General features: G+C 37.6%; 1 protein-coding gene across 5 annotated transcripts in view; it reads left to right on the top strand.

The window, feature by feature from the left end:
• PPARG (peroxisome proliferator activated receptor gamma) overlaps positions 1–24736 on the top strand; it is a 134785-nt gene that overhangs the window by 63796 nt on the left and 46253 nt on the right. For 2 of the 5 annotated variants that reach the window (XM_039231310.1, XM_039231312.1), the window contains 3 exons: positions 11241–11283; positions 21065–21292; positions 22895–23064. In XM_039231310.1, coding sequence (XP_039087241.1) covers positions 21073–21292; positions 22895–23064 — 390 coding nt within the window. In that variant the 5' untranslated portion in view covers positions 11241–11283; positions 21065–21072. Of the gene's footprint in view, positions 1–11240; positions 11284–13436; positions 13462–21064; positions 21293–22894; positions 23065–24736 lie in introns of those variants that run through there. The other 3 variants (XM_039231308.1, XM_039231311.1, XM_039231309.1) reach the window with 2 other exon arrangements.

The following is a 24736-nucleotide window of genomic DNA, read 5'->3' as shown; positions in this document are numbered from 1 at the left end:
GGGAAGTTTCCCCAAACTCAAGCTGAATGTGCCTCCTGCTTTTAGTGCCAGACTTAGTCCTGTGTGAATTCTGTAATTTTAAAGTGTTGCACCAGAGCACTGAAAGATGATGACACGCTCGTCCTTTGGAGCTGATTGAGCAATGGAAATATGCCTTGGAGACATGATAAATGCTGCAATAGACCATCCTTTGAAACGAGCGCCTCTCCTGAGATAGGAGTGAGTGATTGATTGCCCGCCATTTTTATTGAGGGATACTTAAATTGTGTCTCCGTGACTCCAGGCAACTGTATATTTAGAAGCATTTAGATAATTGACCAAAGTTTTCACCTTTCTAGAGGTTTAAAGGGACCCCTGTAGTATCAGGGAATGTAACTACCAGGCTTGTCTTGGCCACATACGTTTCATATGGATTTGAGTAAGTCACTTATCCTCTCTTCTTTCTGTTCCCACATGTAACAACAGTAAATACAGAGTTACTGCAAGGATTAAATGACACAATATTTGCGAAAGCACATCTAAAGCCCTGTATAGAGTTTATTGTTCAGGTCTTGGAGTAATAATCACTGGCGGATAGAAGAGAAGATATCTCATATCCTACATTTGAAACATATTAACGAATATCGGGGGAAACTGCAGAATTCTTTGTGCACCAAAATAAGTGGCAGTTTTTGAGTGACATAAGACTTCTGCATGATCTCCTGAAACATTTTTCGATAAGGAAATGATCAAAGTTAGAGAAAGCATCTGTCTGATTTTTTTTTTAATGTTTTTATTTATTTATTTATTTCTAGGAGAGAGAGAGAGAGACAGCGTGAGCAGGGGAGGGTCAGAGAGAGAGGGAGACACAGACTGAAACAGACTCCAGGCTCTGAGCTGGCAGTCAGCACAGAGCCCGACGCGGGGCTCGAACCCACGAACCGCGAGATCATGACCTAAGCGAAAGTCGGACGCTTACCCGACTAAGCCACCCAGGCGCCCCTGATTTTTTTTTTTTAATGAGGAATTAGCTCCCACTTTCACTAACATTTGTTTAGGAAAAGATCAAATTTCTAAAAGTTGAAATCATTCTTTGGCCCTAAATGAAAGCAGTGATTATACATTTTCTCTCAGAGACATTGAAAAACTATCTTAGCTTATAATATTCTTTATAGTGAAGATTTAGATAATTGACACAGTTCTGAATTTCATAATCTCACATGTAATAATAATTCAGGGTCTTTTTCTAAAATTTTACTGTTGTCCATATTAATATTTTCTTTAGTATGGCTCTGTTTTATCATGTATTTCTTTGATTTTACTGTTCAAATCTCTTTTCTGATCACCAAGACTTAGAAGATTTGGTAGATTTCTCAACTCAGAGAATCTCCTCACTGTGTTTCAAAAACTGTCATTTCTTTTGTACTTCCCCCCAAATTATGAATTGTAGGAAACACCCAAAACGTCATTTATAGCAGATGCATTTTTAAAATTTTTTATTTATTTTACTTGGCATCCCTAAGGAATACAACTTGTCTAAAAAGCTACCTGACAGCAGGTATCCATTTAAACTGTTTATCACAGTGTAAAACATAGGTCATCGAATGGAAAACAATTTATGAAAAACTCCGATAGAGGTTGTCCTAGATTATCATCTTTGTCAACATTCTTACTTATAACTTGAATTAAGGTAACCCTGAGGAAATTTTAAACTCATCATAGCCTGTTGTAAAGCACATACTCTGCTTCAGAGGAAATCCAAGCAGAATAAGTTTCTTCATTGTACAGATCAATGGAACTGACATGGGTTCTGCTATTCTAACTTCTTTTGTACACACTTACATTAGGCTGAAGAAGATTGTCCAGTAAATGCCCTGTGTCCTTCTACTAGTGTTGAATATTTGCGAAAATATATGTGATAGTGAATGAATTAGACTCATTTGAATGGAACTAGGTTTCCATGAACCTCTACTAGATTACCCCTTTTCATAGATGCAGTTTTGCACCTGTAACTAATTTAGAGACACAGGAATTACATATGCATCTGATAGCAACTGCTGTCCAACTCCAGTAACCTCAGAATTAAGATCATGTGGCTATTTGAGTGCACAGTTTTTTAGACCCATGTAATTTTTATCAGAGTAAGAGATTTGCCACACAAGATTGAGATTCCCACAAGTGATGAATGGTTTACATTATAAAGTAAATTTAAAACAGTCAAGTGTCAATTACCTTCATGTGTATTTATCCCTTATTCTCTCATGCCAGAGTTCCTGTACAGCCTTTTAGCTGGCTTTCTAACTGAGAGACTTTCAGCCATCCAATCTAATCTGCCAGATAAGCGGTCCTCAGAGCCTGTCAGATTTCTAATATGTATTGAGCACTTACTACATACAAGTAGTGCACCATAGTGAACAGTGATGTCTAAACACCTTTGCATGGTTCTCAAAGCTCTTTATAATCTGTTTCCACTTTGTGTGTTTTATTTCCCTCCACACCGCAGAGATTGATCTTCTTTGCTCTACTTGGACTAATCACATTATCCCAAGAATAAGCCATACTCACTCTTGTCTCCAAGCCTACCACATCCTGGAATGCCTTTCCAAATTCTTCCATCTTTTCACATCCTCTCTATCTTTCAAGGTCAGGTTCAAGTAACCTTTATGTCATGAAGCCTTTTCTTAATTCGTTACTGTCTTGTTGTTGTTTAATTTTTTAAAATTTATTTTTGAAAGAGAGAGAGATTGAGGGAGGGAAACAGAACTCCAGCAGAGGAGGGGCCTCGAAGGAGGGAGACAGAATCCGATGCAGGCTCCAGGCCCTGAGCTGTGGGCACAAACTGTGAGATGATGACCTGACCCAAAGTCGGATGGATGCTCTCCGGACTGAGCCACCCACGCCCTTTAATATGTTACTGTTAATTGCTCTCCCTCTCCTCTAAACTGAAAATATGCTCAGAATGTATCTTCTCTCCCCCCTCCGCTGCCAGCACCCTAATCGAAGCCATTGCCTCCTGCTTGGATTACTGTCCCCACTCTTTGACAGGTTGTCCTGCCTCTGCCCTCACGTCCCAACTGCTTAGTCTCAACCCATCATACAGAGAGATCACATTAGAATATAAGTCAGATCTGCCAGTCAGCTTACAACCCAGCACAGTTCCTCAGTTCACTTAGGATGAAATCCCAGGCTGCCCTCCACCCCCAACCCCACCACAGCCAACATCTCTGCCCTTTCCTCACTCAGCTCCAGCCACACTGGCCTCCTTACTGTTCCTCCCACATTCCAGACATGCTCCTGCTTTAGTGCTTTTGCTCTAGTTCTGGCTCCTTCCTTGAACCCTCATTCTCTGACATCTTCTTGTCAGCTCCTTCTAATCGTGGCTCAGATATCACTTCTGGTAAGGACTGCCACTACCCCCACTGTTGTATTCTGTCTTCCCACCATCCCTCCCTTCCCCCTGCTAAATATCCTTATTTCTAAAGTATTCATGATCTTCTAACATACCATATAATTTATTCATTTATTGTATTTATTGTTTATTGTCCACTTTCTCACACTAACATATTAACCCCATGAAGTCAGGAGTCTTTTTCTAGTTTGCTCACTAGCTGATATTCCCAAATGGCTAAGATATGTTCAGTAAATGACCAGGCTCATTAATACTTGTTAAAATAAAAGAATAAAATCCTCTACTTGAATAGTTTCATACTATTTAGCCTTTAATTGGAGACTGCCTGATATTATTTTCTGTTTTATATATTCCCTTAATGCAAATTATATAGTCATTGAGGATAAGACTCATGTTTTATTATCTTCATTATTCCACGAGTATCTAACATATAATAGGTATCTAATAAACTCTTATTAATACCAAGCTGATCTGCTCATGTACCTTACCAGCTCCTGAATTCACACACTGGAATATGTGCAGGAAGAAAAACCAAAAGTTTAGTGTACATGCCAACATATTATTCTAAAATCCATGCTAACATAAACAAACTAACAACATTATATGTTAAAAACCAAGTATAAATATATTTTGAATTCCCTATTATGCAGTTATTTGCATCATGTGCCTCCATTGGTTTGAATTATCATTACTTGAATATCATGTGAATATTAATTTAATGTCACAAGTTTGTGAATTCTCCAAATGCCTGGCTTCTTTTGCAAGCCTGCCTACCTTTTGATACATCCAGTATTTATTTGACTTTCAGGAGACTTATCTGCTAGCAGTGCTAAAAAAAAGCAACTTATTTGATTAAGTAACCAATATCCAGTATGTAAAGCAGTTAGCACAGTGCCCAGTTTGTAATAGATGTCCAACAAATTTAGTTTTGTCTTCTCACCTCTAAAATGAAGTTACAACTTGTGGATAATACAGATTTTCATTGCCCATGTTATCAAAAATTTTCTGTTACCATGGTTAATTAAGTCAGACTTACTGCCTACTCACTTAACAATCTTTTCCTTAGCATTATTTCCCCAGAATATTTAGATATTATCTGATAGATGCATATTAATCACAGTTCCAGAAGAAAGAAGCCCAGGTTCAAGTTCTTGTTTGGCAAAGAGCCAATGGCAAAACTCAGTAACAGAGCAATAGTTGTTATCTGCTTCTATCTTTCACAGATTCCAGACATGTAAACACCATGGCTCACCCTACTTCTTAATTATGTCACTTCTTTTGGAAAAAGTAAAAAATTCATTATTCTTATATTTTGGCTTTACATTAACAATTGAATTTTTTTTGGCAATTGAATATTTTTAATATAAGATTGTTGGATATTACTTTACTGTTGTCTCATGATTTATCTATAACTCTGAGTTTAGTTTTTAAAATTTTAAACCTGTTATATAGACTGGTCAAGTTTGCTTAATTGACTAAAATATAATCCTAATAAGAACCAAACATGTCAGTTTGACATAAATATGGCCAGATTTACATAAAAATCTCTGCCATTTACAAAGAAACCTCTTTGCCATTGTTATAACCACACTACTAGCTACTTTTAAGATACAAACAATTGTATTGGCCCAGGAGAAATTGATCCAGTTTGCAAGCGTACGTCATAATGCAAAATTTAATCATTTTTATCATATTTATTTAGTTATTTTGCTTAAGGAAACCCAAGTGGTAATATAAAGGGCATACTGGATGATAGAGACAAATATCTTTTCCTTGGAATTTCTTTATCAATAATAATGCAGATCTTAATCCCCCCACTGTGTCATCATAATTCAAAACCCATCTCTACCATAACGTTGTCCCAGATTAGTTCAGAACATGTTAATCCGTTTCTACTCTACGTTTCTAGAGCACTTCCTGTCTCTGTCAGTAGTACGATCTCTATACTGCCTTCAAGGTGAAATGTCTTTCACCTTGGTAAGCTCCTCAAAATACCTTGCATATAGTATTAGCTAATTGGTTATCTTGATTTGAGATAGTTTTTATATTACTGATTGAGCATTTACTGAGATTAAGATATTGAGAAAGGAAAATACCAAAGAAAAGTAAAATAAGGAGAGGCTTTGGGAAGAAAAACACTGTACTAAAATGTAATGATAACTCTTCTAAAGAAAAAAAAACTTACGAAATAGATTGTTGATACAAAGAAGAGTTAAATAGTTAACATAAAACTGGTAGCTTGGATTTAAGCCACTGACTTTATTTCATTTAAATGGAATGTCTCAAAAGACAACTCATCCAAAAGTGTTAACGTCCCAAATATAGGACACCTGATATAGGCATTAGTATTTGGGAAAAGATTTCCTGCATTTAAAAAAACAGGGTTCTTGTAAAGCAGAATAGGCCTTGCATGTAAGCCAGACATATCTAAAGGAAAAATGGGCACCAGGATGGCTCAGTCAGTTAAGTGTCCAACTCTTGGTTTGGCTCAGGCCATGATCTCATGGTTCATGAGAATTGAGCCCCACATCTAGCTCTGCACTGACAGCACCGAGCTTGCTTGGCATTCACTCTCCCTTTCTGTCTGCCTCTTCCTCACTTATTCTTTCTCTTTCTCAAAATAAATAAACTTAAAAAAATAAAGCAAAAACATAACATCTAATACTCTTCAGGATAAAATGTGCACCCTTTGAAATTTTACCTTCCCTGTCTCTGCTGATTTGAGGACCTTAAGTGAATATGTATTTAGCCTTTATTATCCAATGAAGCCGGTTAGAAAAATAGGTAGTTTATTAAGACTGATTTTAATACTGTTTTGTAACTTCTGAATAGAAAATTTCTTAAGTAAATACACTAGAGGGGTACCTGGGTGGCTCAGTCGGTTAAGCGTCTGACTTCAGCTCAGGTCATGATCTCCCGGTTTGTGGGTTCGAGCCCCGCGTCGGGCTCTTTGCTGACTGCCAGCTCAGAGCCTGGAGCCTGTTTCAGTCTGTGACTCCCTCTCTCTCTGACCCTCCCCTGCTCACGCTGTTTCTCTCTCTCAGAAATAAATAAAACATTAAAAAACTTGAAAAATAAATAAATACACTAGAAATTCTATAACAATGCTTTTAACACAAATGAAAAGAGTTTTTGTTGGCTTATATGGTTGGTCTGCATGTTTTTCCCTGTCAACTCCCACTCCCAAGACCCATCTCTCCTATTTAAGCTTTTCACCAAAGTATAACATACAGAGAGAAAAGTACGTAAATGATTTTCACAAATGAACAAATGTGTAATTCACACTCAGACAAAGAAATAGAACAATACCAGCCCTCCGGAAGCCCTCTGAATTCTAATTTCTAAACCATGAACCAGTTTGCCTGTTTTGAGATTTTATATGAAGAAGTCATACATTGTTTACTCTTTTGTGTCTGGATTCCTTTGCTCAGCATTTGTTTGGTAATCACATTACTGAATATAATTCTACTTCATTCTTATTACTGTATTTCATTGTGTAAATATATCAGAGTATATTTATCCTGTTGAGGGGATTCAGGTAGTTTTCTTATTGTAAATAGTACAACTAGGAACATTCTCATATAAATCTTTCTGTGAACAAAGGTACACATTTCTGTTAGATGTATATGTAGTCCATAGGGTGTGTTCAGCTTTAAGAGACACTGCCAGACAGTTTTGAACATGGCTGTTCCTTTTACACTTGCCCCAGTAGTGTGTGAGTGTTCCACTTGGTCCACATCTTTACTGATACTTGCCATTTCTTATCATTTTCATTTTAGCCATTCTGGTGGCTTTATGGTAATATCACATTGTAATGTTTATTTCCCTTTTTCTGATAACTAACAAGAAAAGCACTTAAAAAATATATATATATATATATATTGCATGAAGGAGGGCACTTGTTGGGGTGAGCACTGGGTGTTATATGGAAACCAGTTGGACAATAAACTATAAAATAAAAATAAATAAAAAAAATTATTTACTGAAAAAAAATATATATTACTATTTGTCTATATTTTTTTGTGAAGTGCCTATTCAAGTCTTTTACCCAATTTTATATTGGGTACTTTAGATATGAGTTCTAAAGCATACTTTGTCAAATATACGTATTACAGATGTCTTCTCCCATGTGTTGCTTTTTTTTTTTTTAATTTTTTAAACCTTTATTTATTTTTGAGACAGAGACAGAGCACGAGCTGGGGAGGGGCAGAGAAAGTGGGAGACACAGAATCTGAAACAGGCTCCAGGCTCTGAGCTGTCAGCAGAAAGCCTGATGCAGGGCTCGAACCCATGGACCGGGAGATCATGACCTGAGCCGAAGTCGGACGCCTACCGGACTGAGCCACCCAGGCACCCCAACTTTTTATTTACTTATTAAGCAGTTTTAATCTTAAATATTATCCAGATTATCTAATTTTTCTTTTATAATCAGTGCTTTTTATATCCTGCTGAAGAAATCTTTGTCTACTCCAAGGTTGATGAAGTGTTAAACTTGAGTTTTGTTTTAAAAACTCTTGTTTTCTGTTTCACATTTAGATCCACATGGAATTGATTTTTGCATATGTTGTAAGGTAGAGGTTAATTCATTCCTTTCCATATGGATATCCAGTTGACTTAGTTCATTTACTGACAACATGTTCCTTTCCCCACTACACTGCAGTGACATTTTGGTCATAAACTACTTGACCATATACATGCAGGATTAATTCTGGACTTGCTTTCCTGTTGCATTGGTCTGTTTTTCTCTTTGCACCAATTGGTGTATTGTCTTAATTACTGTAGTTTTATAATTGGGGTTAATATCTGATAGTAAAATCCTCCAGCACTGTTCTCTTCAAGATTACCTTGGCTGTTCTTGGCTCTTTGAATTTCCGTATAAATTTTAGACTCAACGTGTCAGTTTCCACACAGAAATGCTAATATTTTGATTGGAATTTTTCTGAATCTAGGGGCGCCTGGGTGGCTCAGTTAACTAAGCGTCCAACTTCGGCTCAGGTCATGATCTCACGATTCACGGCTTCGAGCCCTGCATTGGGCTCTGGGCTGACAGCTGGGAAGCTGCAGCCTGCTTTGGATTCTGTGTCTCCTTCTCTCTCTCTGTCCCTCCCCTGCTTGTGCACTTACTTGCTCTCGCTCTCTCTCTCTCTCTCTCAAAAATAAATAAACATTAAAAAAATCTTTTATGAATCTAGATAAATATGAAGAGAATTGACAGCTTTATAATATTGAATATTCCAGTCCATGAACACAGTATATCCTTTTCATTTATTTAGATGCTTTCTTTTTTTAAAATAATATTCTTGAGATTTGATGATAGCAGTCTTACACAGATTTTGCTAGATTCCCCCCCCACCCCCCCCCCCAGGGATTTGATGTTTTGGATGCTATTGTAAAAATCATTTTAAAATGTCATTTTCTATTTGTTGCTGGCTGATAAAAATACGGTTCATTTTTGAATATTGATTGGCCTTATGTCTACCAACTTTGCTAAATTAAATTCTCATTAATTGTAATGGTTTTAATTTTTTTATATATAGAATCATATCATCCATGAGTAATTTTAGTTTATTTTTCTTTTCCAATTCTTTCTGGTTTTTTTTTCACTGTTGCATTGGATAGGATTTCCAGTACACTGTTGAATAGAAGCAGCATAGCTAGTATGCTTATCTCATTCCTGATCTCAAAGGAAAACTTTAAATATTTCACTATCAAGTATGATGGCTACTTTAGGCTTTTGTTTGTTTTTTACAGATATTCTTTATCAGATTGATGAGGTTACCTTTTCTTCCTAGTTATTTTTTTTTTAAATTATGAATGAGTTTTGAATTGTGTCAGATGCTTTCATATAGAATATTTTTAATAATGTGATAACAGCTTAGGAGGAGTGTTTAAACATGAAAAATATTTACTATGTCTATTTTAATATCACTATATATATTTTTTAGATAATATATAGTACAACTAGTGAAAATCTGCATCAACCCGTAACCATTGGCAATCTGGCTACATCTGTTTTGACACTTTTGTTCTCATGTTTGTTTAACTTAAGACCATTGTCTTCTTATTAAGGGTGCTTGGCACAGTAAATTAAAAACAAAGAGTACACAGAAGCATAGTGTATCACATCATTTTGCCAGACTAAACAACTCTAAGTAAGACAATGCCTTCCCACTCTGGTAATTTCAGACTGTTAGAGATGCTTCAGTAATAAAGCATTATTTAAAACCACTGCAACTCTTATCTTTTCCTGGTTGCAGGAGGGCCCTTTACAAGATTGGGAGCGGTGGACAAAGCAAAGAGAGATAGTACTCTGGCAGATCTTTGGTGGCCCTTTCTTTCTGAGTAGTTACAAACTCCTGGACCGTTCCCATAATTTTTTCCTTTCCACTCAGTCTCCTCTCTCCTATTTACATTCCCTTCTCACTACAAAGCCAAAACCAAAATGTGTCAAGGGAGCAAGCAAGAGAGAAAAGTTCAATTTCTTTTTTCTGACTTCCACGTCATTCCTTCACTTGTCACCTATACGTGCTTGGTAAAGTAGGAGTTTCAACTAAACCAGAGTAATAACTACCTGTTCAACAGACTCAGCTTTAGTGTTGATTAGATTACTGGCAAGTTTCCCTTTAGAAACACGTGAAGGTAGTTTTAGTAAAAGAACCAAGCTTGAGGTAGTTTGACCATGATGAAAAGAGGACAACAATCTCCAGCTCAGGAGGCAGAAGAAAGATGGCTGTGGATGAGGGCATGATCCTGTTATCTCTGCTGTACCTCAGGATTGGATTAAGCAAGCTATATAAACAACATGTGGCCCATGCAAGAGAAAATGAACTCTTTCTTGAAAAACATAAGTGAATGTGGCCTTCTCTAAAAGCTGATGATAAATGCTTTGTTGATCTGAATATAAACATTTGCTATGAGGACTTCTGGTGCATTATAAAGAGAGTGCATATATGGTTACATATTGGAATGCTCAGCCTCTGCCAGAGTCCCCATTGGGAGTATCAGTGGGGAACCAAACCACAAAAGCATTGGATCTGGGTTTTAGTCTATGTAGAAAACAGAATGAAAATATATTTTCATGGGGTACCTGAGTGGTTCATTGAGTTGAACGTCCAACTCTTGATTTAGGCTGGGGTCATGATCCTAGGGTTGTGGGATTGAGTCCCATGTTGGGCGCTGCTCTGTGCAGGGAGCCTGCTTAAGATTATCTCTTCTCTCCCTCCCTCTGCCCTTTCCCTGCTCACACATACACTCGCGCACACACGCTCTGTCAAAAAAATTTTTTTGAAAATAAGTTTTCTTACATTGAAGAAACATGACACAGCAAATAATCCTTTTAATTCATGGTGTACAAAATAAGACGTTCTCTGTTCAGAGAAACCAATACAGGATTCAAACCCTAGTACCTGTTACCTGTTGACATCAGGCAAAGCCCTTAACCCCTTTCCATCTAAGGTTTTCAGTCTGTTGGGTGATAATAATAATTTTATATTACCCTTAGTACTGTTTATTGATTTATGTTACATATGTATACATTTATAAATTTTACATATATACATTAATACATTATAAATTTTGTACATAATGGTTTTACAGTACAGTGCTTGTCATTTAAGTACTTCAGAAATGTTAGCTGTTATTAAATTTTACTTCTAATGGTATGCAGAGGCTTTTTCCTGCTTTACTGATCAAAATCGTGATACCAGTGAGGGAAAGGAAATGAATTGATAGAATTTATTTTTTAAATGCTTGAGCCAAAAGGACAGTCAACTATTGATCAAGTATCAAAAATATTTTATAATTTTCCTTTATTTTACATGATACTACATTAAAAATTTCTCTGTTTTTCCAGGACTTTTTGTATGATAATTCCTTTTAGGAGGACTGAGAAATAGGTAAGGAATATATGTATTCCCTTTGTTCAGTGATATCATGGGAATTAAATTAAATTCTCATTTATTAATTAAAAGATATTTAACTTAATTTTTACTTTCATGAAAGTAATGCTTGTACACAGTTTTAAAAGTCAGGATAAATCTTCTCATGAAGAATAGTGCCCCTCTGTCCCACACCCAGTTCCCTTTCCTCAGAAGAAGTAATTTTTAATTCTTTTAAACATTTCTCCTGGAATTTACCTCTGTGTCTTTAAAATAACATGCTTATGCTGCTGATTTTAAAAATTGTATTCATTACCCACTGACTTCCTACATTGGAAGGTAAGAGGTTAGCCCTTTACCACCACACCCCTTTTCCCAAAACACACACTTCTTTCACCCAGTCTTCACGATGTAGCTATTTGTAATTGTAAGTGAAATCAGTTGTCTGTGTTTACATCATATTTGTGCTTTTGAAAGTACTGCTTTCACTTGAACCAGGCACGTGTGCTGCAGTTGTTTCAGATCCTGAATAGCTGTTTATTTTTCTGAAGTTAACTTTTTTTTTTACTGAAATTGTTCATTTTTTGTTGTTCCTTTCCCATGTGTTAGGTACTCTCAAACTCTCTGGCAGTAATAAAAACTCTAAGTGGTCATATATGCCAGGCATTCTGATTTCGTGGGTGATCTCACATGGCTTTCTTCACCTTCCTGTTCATTCGCTCCAGGCTGTTGGAGAACGGTTGTGCTGCCTGAGTCTTCCCCTTCACCCCTCTCTCGTATTTAGGGCCTTTGTTTCCTGGACCCCATATTTTCTTTTTGTTGTGACGTGGAACTAGCAAGAGTACATGGCAGGGGGGTAACTTTTTTTGAGGGCTTGTATTTCTGAAAATGTCTAAAATTCCACATTGGGAATGGTTTTTTCTTTGAATTTTGAAGACCTTGCTCTGTTGAATTTCTGGCTTCCAGTATCGAGTTGAGCAGCTCACTGTCATTCTGGTTCCTGATCCTTTATGTGGGACTTCTTTTTTTTTCTGTCTGGTGGCTTTTAGGATGGTCTCTATAAAAAAAGAGCATTAGTCTTTTTATCTTTTTTAAGCTTATTATTTGGGAGAGTGGGGCAGAGAGAGAGAGAATCCCAAGCAGTCTCCACATTGTCATCACAGAGCCTAGCACAGGGCTCAAACCCACAAACTGTGAGATCATGACCTGAGCCGAAATCAAGAGTCAGACACGTAACTGACTGAGCCATCCAGGCACCCCAAGCATTCGTCTTTTTAATGATTCCTTTCTGTGTGGCTTACCTAAGAAGTCTTTTCTCTCTTGGGTTTTGTTGTTGTTTTTTTGTTTTTGTTTGTTTGTTTAATGTTTATTTGTTTTTGAAAGAGACTGTGAGTGGGAGAGAGGCAGAGAGCGAGGGAGACAAAATTTGAAGCAGGCTCCAGGCCCTGAGCTGTCAGCACAGAGCCCAGTGCGGGGCTCAAACTCATGAACCATGAGATTATGACCTGAGCCGAAGCTGTATGCTTAACCAAATGAGCCATCCAGGTGCCCTTGTTATTGTTTTTAAATGTTTATTTATTTTTGAAAGAGAGAGAGACAGAGTGTGAACAGGGGAGGGGCAGAGAGAGGGGGAGATGCAGAATCTGAAGCAGGCCCCAGGCTCCAAGCTGTCAGCACAGAGCCCGATGCAGGGCTCGAACTCATGAACCGCAAGATCATGACTTGAGCTGCAGTTGGATGCTTAACTGACTCAGCCACCCAGGTGCCTCTGGGCTTTATTGTTTTAACCAATGTAAATCCTTGCCCTTAGTCACTCTAAAGTTAAAGAAAACTTGAGGGACAGCTTGATAATAGTTTTCAAGTACGAGTGATAATGGGCAAATATGCAGAGGATGGTAGGTATGGGTATTTAGAAATGGGGGGAAAGTTACAAACTCCAACATAGGTTAGACCATCACTTTCCAAACTATTCCATCAAATGTGAAACTCCTCAGACGTTGCATACTGTGCCTTTCCTCTGCTTTGTTCATTCTCATGAATTATTAGCATGTGAGCGTTAGAAGTTCTGCATAAACCTGTTTAACCTTGCATGACCTAGCATTTCCTAAATTTATTTGCTCACCAAATTTTTTTCTTTTTAATTATTTTAAAAGGAACATCATTAACATATGTATACCACAGCTGGAGAAATGCCAGGTAAGACCTAGACTTTCCTGGCTACAAAAAGAACAATTAAGCATTGGAATGAGTAACTGAGAGAAGCTTGGGACTCCTTTTCCAGAGGTCTTTAAAACAGGACATCTGTTGAAGGCGTAGTCCTCTTTGAACAATAGGACTTAGCTAGTGTTTCTTCCTCTTCCTGTCCCCTAGTGGTAGCTTTGGAGGCCATGAGCTCACCTTTTATATGAGTCTAGTACTCTGGTTCCTGATATGTAGAAGTGTGACTGCTGCTGCCAATAATTATGTTTATTGAGAACTTACTAAGTGTCTGGCCCTATGTTACGTGCTTTACATATATTTTCTGATTTAATCTTTGCAACAACTCTATGAGGTGGGCAATATTATTTTATAGACAGGTGAATTAGGGATAAAGAGACACAAAGCTGACCCAGCAGTAGGCCAGTATTGAAACAGAGCATCTCACGTGATAACTGGCTCATTTACCTCCACTGTTAATGTTCAGAACGGCAACCTGCAAAAAATAAATAAGTTATGTATGCCTGTATTTATTATGTAAAAACTTGGACTAATCAGTGCTCACTTTATTAGACTATTCCCTAAACCTTTTGATGAATGCAGAGTTTATTAATTTTTGTTAGGAACAAATTCTGTTACAGATGATTTTACTCTAATTTGCCATCCAGGTGTATGAGACTTCTCTCCTTCATAAATTTGATGTTATTCCCATATATTAAGCCCCCAAAAATCTGAATCTATGAAAATTGGGATAGGTTAAAAAGCCCCATTTTCAGCGTATTCCCATATAGTAACACCTTTGTAATGTGCAGAGAACGCCAGGGGAGGAGACAGAAAACCTGGATTCTCACACGATCAGCTATGTGCTATGTGCCATGGGCAAATCGCTTTCTCTCACCGTCATAATCTGTCAAATGATTTAGCGTATCTCAAAGAGGCCTTTTCCATTCTAATATTTCAGGATGATTTTTGTCTCTAGGTATCAGCTATCATAATGGGAAAGGACTTAAATTAGAAACTTCCCAGGTCAGTTTACACTGCTGAACAATGTGCATAAATCAATGGGAGGCACAGGATACGTAAACTGGAGCCTTCCATGACGACTGTGACATCAAACTGAAACATACTGGAAGAGATTGAAAAAAAAACATTGACTTAAATGTATCTTCAAGGTCACTTCCAACAAGGCTACTGAGTTTTAGAGAATCTTCGAAAGTCTTTCTCTGGCATCTTCTCTTGTACAAAATTAACAGCTTTCTCTGTTTTTAGTATGTGCGCTGCCAAAGCGAGCATAACACCTTTGTCGAATGTTAAGTTTTATTTGATAATAAGTAAATTCTTTCTTCATAGTAGATCCCCAACCGTCTGTACTGGGTCATCCTAGATGTTCACTGAAGGCTTGTGGAAATTAATTGTTGTTTAGGATAGAACATTAGGATCACGTAGAGAATTTGTTTTGCTAACCAGTTTAGAAAGTTAAGAAAAAAAAAAGATTAGAAAGTGAGGTGTGCAGGCTCTGGCATTTTTGACCATCTGGGTTCATTACACAGCTCTACTACTTCGACACTGTGCGTTCTTCAGCAAGCTAGATTCTTCCATGTCTCAGTGTCCCCTTTCCTAAAGAGAATCATGAGCATGCCTACCTCATAGGGTTGTTGTGAGGATTAAATAAAGATGGTCCAAGTGTTGTATTTGGCACAATACCTAGGAAAGATTTAGCATTCTATTAGTATTAGCTAATGTAATTAGCTAATGTACTAACGAGATGCAGCGTTTCTCCAGAAATTCTAATAGAAGTTTTCCTTTTCTTAAGGAATGGCTTAAAACCCCAAAGGTAAACCACATAGTTCTGGTGCTTGATTTAATACATTGTCACTTTTTCTGGCCCACTTCCATATTCCCAAATAATGATGCATTTCCACGTAGAGAGGTTACTTTCTTTTGGCATGATATTGGTTATGTTTTTGTTCAAAATACATTGGACTTTGGAGTATTGTGCAGAGGCTGCTCATTGACTATAATAGAGCATAAAGCCAAATTTGGAGGTTTAAAATAAATGGCACAGATTCATGTCCTTGCTCACAATGTCCGCCTAAAGACTTTTGCTTGAAACACACTTAAGGTTGTGAAATTGGTGGATAAACCCTGATGCAACCCACTCCTGTCACCCAGCTGGAAAGTTAAGACACTTACTTATCCCTGGGAAGGGCTGTTGCTCATGAAAATATTTTGTTCATTTGTTCTTTCATGGGTAATTGCACAGAGTAACAAAAAACACCTACTCAACTTACAGCTTGGCAGAAGCAGTAGCTTATGTTTTCTAGAGACAAAATTAGAAGCAGGCTCCCTTGGACCCATCTCTAAGTCAAAATAAAATAAAATGTCTAGGGAACCACCGCACCTCCCAGTAACTGTAGTCTATAGAGTAATATTGTTTAGGTCAGGATGTCCCAAAATAAAAGGAGAGGGATAAGTAAGAGGGGAAAGCAAAATATGCATTTGAGTTAATATGTTTTTATAGAGATGAAGAGGCAAACTCTTTTTCTTTCCTAAGTTGTCTTTTCTAAGGGGGCAGGGGAATTAATAGGACCCTAATCCTGTTCCTGCATTTATCAAGAGAAAAACTGAATATAATATACTTTGTTGAGGGAAGAGGTTACAGCTTAAATTGTACTTAATTTATACTATGGAAGATTATCCTCTTTTCTAGGGGAGCGCCAAGTGTTAGCAAAACTAAATCATTGAAAGAGTATCTTCATTCTTTCCCTTTCCTTTTATTTTTAAACATTTTTATGTATTTTTAATTATATTTTTTATTAATTTTTAAAATAAACTCACAACCCCCAAATCAAGAGTCACATGCTCTACTGTCTGAGCCAGCCAGGCACCCTGTTTTTTTTTTCCATTTTCGCAGAAAAATGAATACTCGTCCTCTATAAATTATCATTCTCTATAAAATATCATTCAGTTAGCAAACATTTAGTGAACAACAACTGTGCATAAAGTATAATGAAAGGGAAGACAGAAAAATAAGACACTGTCCATTTAGAATTTGAAATCTCAGGGGCTCCTGGGTGGCTCAGTTAAGCGTCTGAATCTTGGTTTCAGCTTAGGTCATGATCTCATGGTTCGTGAGTCTGATCCCTGCATCCAGCTCCTCACTAATAGTGTGGAGCCCACTTGGGATTCTCTCTCTGTCCCTCTCTCTCTGCCCCTCCCTGACTCCCAGGTGCATGCACGTTCTTTCTCTCTCTGAAAACAAATAAGTAAATTAAAAAAAAAAGAACTTGAAGTCTGATAGCAGAGATATTTATACAAATAATTATATCACAATTAAAAGGGAAGTACAAAGAGCTGTGGGGACCCAAAGAATGGAGAGTATTTTTAAGTTGGAGTCTTCGTGGAAGGTTTCCTGAAGAAAGTAGTGTTTGGATACTGTGAGAAAGACAGAAGGATTGTGACTTGTAGTGATGGTGGATGGGAAGAAAATACAGCAGGCTTGGCATGAACAAAGATGAGCAGACTAGAAAATGTGCAGCATGTTTAACCTGAACAGATAGTGTGATGTGCCTAATTAGAGGGTGTGCCAAGAATGGAAGTGGGTCTGGGATCACTGGTGGAAAATAAGACTGAAAAAGTAAGTTAGGACTATGTTGGGGGGCCGGGGAGGGAAGGGTGTGCTTGAATGCCATGATAAGACATTTAATTTATTAAATATAATATATGAAGGTCAGAGCTTCTACTTTTCAACCAATATGCCCTTACTTGAAGAGGACAGCAAAAAAGCATTCTGGGGCAGGGCAGGGCTGGTGGGAAAAAGAAGGGATGACTAGGTGGAGCACAGGGAATGTTTAGGGCAGTGAAGCCATTCAGTGTGCTTCTGTAATGATGGATACATGGCATTATGCGTTTGTCAAAAACAATAGACCGTACAACACAAAGAATGAACTGGAATGCAAACTCTGGACTTTAGTTGATAATAATGTATCAATATTGGCTCATCATTTTTGTGACAAGCATACTACACTAATGCCAAGTGTTAATAACAAGGGAAATGCAAGTTAATAATAGGGGAAATTGTATGCATTTCAGAAGTCAGGGAAAGGGAGGGGAATAAAGGCATATGGGAACTCAGTATTTTCTGCTCAACTTTTACGTAAACCCAAAACTGCTTTTTTTAAAAGGGCTATTTTGGGGTTGCTTGGGCACCTCACTCAGTTGCGCATCCAACTCTTGATTTTGGCTCAGGTCGTGATCCCAGGGTCATGGGATCGAGCCTTGTATCTGGCTCCATGCTAGGCAAGGAGCCTGCTTAAAATTCTCTCTCCTCTCTCTCTCTCTCTGTTCCTCCCCCACCCCCATCCCCACTCACATGCCCAAACTCTCTTCTCTAAAAAATAAAAATAAAGGCTATTTTTTATTTTTTGAATGTTTATTTATCTTGAGACAGAGCAGGGGAGGGGCAGAGAGAGGGAGAGAGAGAATCCTAAGCAGACTCTGCACTGACAGATTCAGGGCTTAATCACACATGAGATCATCATGATCTGAGCCAAAATCAAGAGTGGGACGCTTGACCAACTGAGCCACCCAAGTGCACAGGGCCATTTTTTAAAACACGGCATTCTTTTGGTCATGAAATGTACTACAGGTACTGATTTTTTAAGGAGTTTGATATTATATCTTTAAAATCACATGAATTTTTCATTCTGTTTGTTTACACATAAATGTCTATTTTAACATTAAAACTTTTTAAGTATTTTAACAACAAAACTTTGCAGTAAAGTAAATGACCCCTTGGGGTATGATTTCTGTATCAAGAAGTGTGGCTTTGGTTGACAGGGAGTTCTTGAAGTCCTATATTAAAAGTGAAACAAAACAAAATTAAACCATAAAAATGATGAGCAACCAATTATTCTTGCAACATAGATATTTTTTGCATCCTTATTTTCATTTCCCAGTATTTGTATAGATGCATATACACTGCCTTTACTCAGTCAACCTTCATTTTGTTTGCAGATTGAGCATTGCAGTAGACATAATGAGAAATAGCTGATAAGCCCACTTTCGTGGATATTACAATTGAGACAAAAGAGGTATATTTTGATATGAAAGTAAGTTATACCCAGAAAAGTAGATCGAGAAATGTAAAATAAGCATGCTGTGGAGAAGGGCAAAGTAAGTGGAGTGACCTGGGTTAGGTAGGTTTAAATGAACTGGGAAACAGAGGGCACCGTATAATGGGTGCCCTGTCATTTAGAGCATAAATGTTTTTCTGGATGTCACTGAGACCCAGCAGGACCTTTAAGCTGTCACCATTACAGATTCCTCCCCTTGTGTGTAGTGTTTATACTGTGACTCAGATAACTTAAGGTTGTTTGGGTACTTACTTATGTAGATAGTCAGACATGTGAACCCAAACAGTGGTGCCTGATGAGTCCTCTTGGAACCACGGAAACACATTCATAGGACAGTCTCCTTATTTGTGTTTTCAGGCACTTTGTTTTCCTTATGAAGACCACAACTGGAATCTTTAACCTCATGCAAGACCCAGCCTTTGAGAGTAAATTCCGTAGCTCTCTGCTTGCTGGGAAAAAACCAACAGGCCCACTGACAGATCCCCCTAGGAGAGTCGCCCTTCCTCCCTAAACTGTTTTCATCAGTGATGGAACAAGGAGAATATATACACAATAGGGTCCTGGGCCCATCTTGAGTTTGAATCCTCTATTTACCAGCTACTGGACACTAGGAAAGTCACTTTACTTCTCTGGTCCTGGTTAATCTATAAAGTGGGGATAAGGTTTTGGGTTACATGGAATCAGAGATAGAATGTGTCTGGTAAGTGTTCAGTAAATACTAGTTCACTTTTCTCCCCCTTCCCTGCCTGTTCTGCTAAAATTTCGCAGCCTCCTTATCAATTTACTTGCTATTTAATATGAGCATCTACTATGAGCCAGGCCCATTGCTAGGTGATAGGGATATGACTAGAGAGAAGACACATAAACCTGTGATGTGTTCAGGAGCCCTCAGGTTTATGAGCAATTCATTTCTTTGTCCCCAGTGTCAGCGGTCCCGAATTCAAAGAGCTTTTCACTAGTGTTTTTGACCAAAGAGTTACCATTTAAAACACTCAGTGACTGCCTTTTTGGCACCACTTTGAATAGCAAACTAGTTTCAGGACGACCAAGGACCCATTAGGTACCGTTTGGGTTCACATGTCTGAATATCTACACAAATAAGTACCCAGATAGATTCCTACTACATAAAGGTTTAAAGGCCATGCACACACTCTGGTGGCTCACAAGTCCACATTAAATACTGAGAACTAAAATCTCTCAGGAATTTCACTTACTAAATGGCCACAAATCATATTTTCAAAAATTCACGTGGCATGTATCACCCTAAGCAGACAATTCATGAAACAAGTTATCTTATGGTCTTAGAATCCATATAAGTGTTTTACCTTTGTCTTTTATATGTTTTCTTCTGTTTTTGTTTTGTTGTGGTTTGAGGGTAGTTTAGAATTAATGCTGGGCTAGATTCTCATTTTGACATTCACTCATTTATAACCAGATAGTTTCCACATATCTCTAACCTTTCCATTTTCAGTATGGAGAACACTTTGTCCTCTTTAGGGAAAACTGTATGCACAGAAAAGATAAATATTTGAGTAAGTTTTCATAAAGGGATCTTCCCTTCTTAAAAAAGATTCATTTTTAAATTAACTTTAAGAATAAAATTATTCATGAGGCACCTTTAAGAATAAAATTATTCGGTGTCCAACTCCTGATTTCAGCTCAAGTCATGATCCCGGGGTCATGGGATTGAGTCCTGTCTCGGGCTCCATGCTGAGCCATGGAGTCTGCTTGAGACTCTCTCTCCCTCAGCCCCTCTCCTCTGCTTGCACACTCTTCTCTCTTTAAAAAAAAAAAAAAAAAAAAGTTTAAGAATGAAATTAGTCTTACAATGCAGTTAAAGAATAAATTTTGGGCCGCCTGGGTGGCTCAGTCAGTTAAGCATCTGACTTGAGCTCAGGTCATGATCTTTTGGTTTGTGGATTTGAGCCCTGCATCGGACTGTGTGCTGACAGCTCAGAGCCTGCTTTGGATTCTGTGTCTCCCTCTCTCCCTGCCCCCCTCCCACTCATTCATTTTCTCTTTCTCTCTCAAATTTTTTATCCTAAAGAGAAAAATATTTAGGATCTCTAATTTCAAGAAAGTAAAATTGTCCCAGAACTTTATGCTTTTTAAAAAAACCACTAACAGAAAAATAAATGATAAAAATCGTTAGCAGACTTGATTTGATGATCTTCTTTAGGAGATAACGAGAGTAGGGCTGTTTTTAGGACATTCACATGGACACACTGACCACATCACAACTATCATAAGGTTCTCTACTGTGATACCCAGGTAAGGGGTGGCTTCTTTCCTTTAGTGAAACAGCCTGGGCAGCACTCAAAAGTTGGTTATGTGTTCTTCTCTTATTGTGATAACCCAGGTGAGATCACTGGACCAAATAACCTTTCAGTTCCCTTCCTCTTTATCTTTTTAGAAGATTGCTCTGCTCTCCAGGACTAACTCCATAGGTGTTCTTCTTTCCATTCCAGAAGTTACCATGGTTGATACAGAGATGCCATTTTGGCCCACCAACTTTGGAATCAGTTCCATGGATCTCTCCGTAATGGACGACCACTCTCATTCTTTTGACATCAAGCCCTTCACCACTGTGGATTTCTCCAGCATTTCCACTCCACACTATGAAGACCTTCCATTCGCAAGAGCAGACCCAATGGTTGCTGATTATAAGTATGACCTGAAGCTCCAGGACTACCAAAGTATGATGTTTATCTTCACTTCTCAGACTGTTAAGACTAAAATCATTCTAACCTCTCAACACTGGAATAAATGGTGCAGAGACTAAAACTCTCTAGAAAACATATCGACCATTCATTTCCTCATCTATTTGTCTATGAAACGTTAGGTATTTACAATATACCAAAAAGAAAGGTTGTGTGTAAATCTTCAGACTGTTCTTTTTTCCCCTCCTTCCTTTCCTTTTCCTTTCCTTATTTCTTGTTTCTTTCCTTCATAGCATTTTCCAGAATGACTGCATTGCCAGGCTTTTCTCAGGCTAAGAGTCTATCACGCAAACTTTGAATTCTTTGGGCCGCATAAGTTAATAAGTAACAGTTTGCTACTTTACATAACTTATCATCACTAAATTGCAAAGTTGTGGTCCATTTTTCCTAATTCTGCAGTTTGAGCGGCTTATAGTGAAACCTGTTTTTCTGCACAAATTTAAATTTTGCCATTGTAGTCTATTGATAAATCTTCTTGCCATTAACTAAATTCATATCAAAACATCAGACTGAAGACAAACCAAAACTGCACTTTTCAAGATAAAATAAATTTCTGTGATGCTATTTCCTTGATTTTTATCTTCCTGTGCTGATATGCTGGTTTTCCAAAGCCACCGTCATGTAATTGGCAACCATTACTTGACAATAAGAACTTCCTGTATTTCTAGTTTTTAAAAAAAAATATATATGATATACTTTGTTATATTTGTGTGGTTTTCAGTTAGAGCCTAATATGGAAATTTAATAGGCCTCATCCTTCCCAGCAGAAAGGTAGTGCTTACTCACCATGAGTTTTTCTCACTCTCTATCAAAGATTATTTTACAGACTACCTTTTCTAACCCAATACTGTTTGAAAACCTGGTCTTTTATTTTCCACGTACCTTCAAGCTGGGCATTACAGTGCCTTTTCACAGCATTGGTTGCTTCTGTGTTTTTTTGGCAAGAGTGATTTAAAAATACTTCTAAAATACAACATTTAAACAAAAATAGAGGAGCACCTGGGCGGCTCAGTTGGTTAAGCATCTGACTTTGGCTCAGGTCATGATCTTACAGTTCATGGGTTTGAGCTCCACATCAGGCTCTGTGCTGACAGTGCGGAGCCTGGAGTCAGCTTCGGATTCTGTGTCTCCCTCTCTCTCTGCCCCTCCCCCTCTAACACTCCATCTCTTCCTGTCACGAATAAACATTAAAAATGTTTATAAATTAATAAATTAAAATACATAATTTAATATTGTGATGAATGCCAAATACAGCACATTATGTAACAAAATAACCTTAATGGTCTCAGATGCTGTGTGGCATCTCTCAGAACTTTAATACTACCAGATACTGAAGGGTCGTAGAACCACAGACTTAATACCCTTCCCCATTTTATTTTTACAGGTGAAGCTCAGAGGTGTTGTGACTTGCCTGTGGTTACGAAGCCTACTTCTTCCTGTGTCTTTTTTTCACATTCCACAGTGTTTCTACACTTAAATAATAAACATATGGCAGTAAGGTGGACTGTGGTGACTTGTCATAGTGCCCGTTTAGCCATTTCTCACGTGATAATTACCTGCTCACATTTTTCTGTACAGGTGCAATCAAAGTGGAGCCTGCATCCCCACCTTATTATTCTGAAAAGACTCAGCTGTACAGTAAGCCTCATGAAGAGCCGTCCAACTCCCTCATGGCAATTGAATGCCGTGTCTGTGGCGATAAAGCTTCTGGGTTTCACTATGGAGTTCACGCTTGTGAAGGATGCAAGGTAATTTTTTTTCTAAAAATTTTCTGACAATTTACCTGTTATTTCATTTCTTGTTGTGAACACATGGCAAGGAATTGAGAAAAAAAATTGTCCAACTTTTTTTTTTGTTTTGGTAAAACCCATTCTTCAAATGATATATTCGAAAACCTAGGAAAATAGGTAAAAGCAGAGCTGCTTTGCCTCACTTCCTTCTCTCCAAATTGGTCCTTGAGCCACTGATCTAGTTCAGCACTCCCATTTTGCAGGTTAAAAAAAAAAGTGTGTAGTATGTCATGACAAGATGGGGTGGCCTAGAACCCGGATTTTATGAATCCTCTAGTTTTGTTTTTTCCTTACTATTCCATGTGATATTTTGTATATGTAGGGTTTGACAGATTAGGTAGATAGATACATTTATTTGATACCAAGAACAATCCCATGAGGTAGAGCTTATTTATGACCACCTTACAGCTATAGAAATTATGAATTAGTAAAACTCACCCGTGGTCATCCGTTAAGAAGTGGCAGAACTAAGGCTAACTAGAATATATATCTTATGATTCCTAAACCAGTGCTCTATGTTTTAATTCACATCGATCAGTCTGAGACATGTATATGACAGTTTTGGAAGGGACATACACTTTTCCCTCATGTCCCTTCTTTATGAAAAGTGTATTTTGGAAAGCTCAAACATTTAGCAATATTCTGCCCAATTATTAAGAAATTCTTAACCCGCTCATTTTTTAATAAGTAATCATTTAAAATAATTTTAATATACTCAGTGAATAAAATAGTATTTGTTATACACTCTAAGGTTCAGAATAAATTATTTATAAATATTTACATTATAAAATAAACAATGGTTATATAAGATCAGATTTAGACCTCAGTTGGGCTTTTTATTCAGAATAAAGGTATATGACAGCAGTCAGGTGGGTGTTAGAATATCTGGGTTCCGGGGCGCCTGGGTGGCTTAGTCGGTTAAGCGTCCGACTTTCGCTTAGGTCATGATCTCGCGGTTCGTGGGTTCGAGCCCCGCGTCGGGCTCTGTGCTGACTGCCAGCCTGGAGCCTGTTTCAGAGTCTGTGTCTCCCTCTCTCTCTGACCCTCCCCAGCTCACACTGTCTCTCTCTGTCTCTCTCCTAGAAGTAAATAAAATATTAAAAAAAAAAAAAAAAAGAATATCTGGGTTCCTAGCTGGATGGTAGGTCAAATATAGAATTTAATATTCATTGAATTTCTACTATGCATCAGATATTGTACAAGATGCTTTTTTTAAACCACATTCTTCCTAAGTTTTTGCATCTTTAAAATTATGGGATTAAATTACATGATCTCTAAAATCTCTTTAATTCAAATAGTTTATTACTCTAAAGGCAGCCTCTTAAAGTGAAAAGAGACCAGCTGTAGTCACCTAGCACCTGTTCAGAGTTAATAGCCACTCACATAAGCCTTCAATTACCTCATGTGTCAAATGGCTTGGTTGAATTACTTATCCAAGATCTTATTCATCTCTAAGGTCTAAAATTCCAAAATGACTTTTTGAAATATCAGAGAGATACTTTCATTTAAAACACTAAAATTTATTCATTGTATGATTGAAACCAGACTAAAATATCTGTCATCTATGAAATCATTAGGTATAGTCAGTGATTTAGGATTCCAGTGAGTAGTGAAAACATGTCATTTTATT

The sequence above is a fragment of the Hyaena hyaena genome, unplaced genomic scaffold (assembly GCF_003009895.1).
Source record: "Hyaena hyaena isolate Hyena2069 unplaced genomic scaffold, ASM300989v1 scaffold_56, whole genome shotgun sequence".
Taxonomy (NCBI): domain Eukaryota; kingdom Metazoa; phylum Chordata; class Mammalia; order Carnivora; family Hyaenidae; genus Hyaena; species Hyaena hyaena.
Note: the sequence above shows the minus strand (reverse complement) of the source record. Positions and strands in the feature narration are given on the sequence as shown.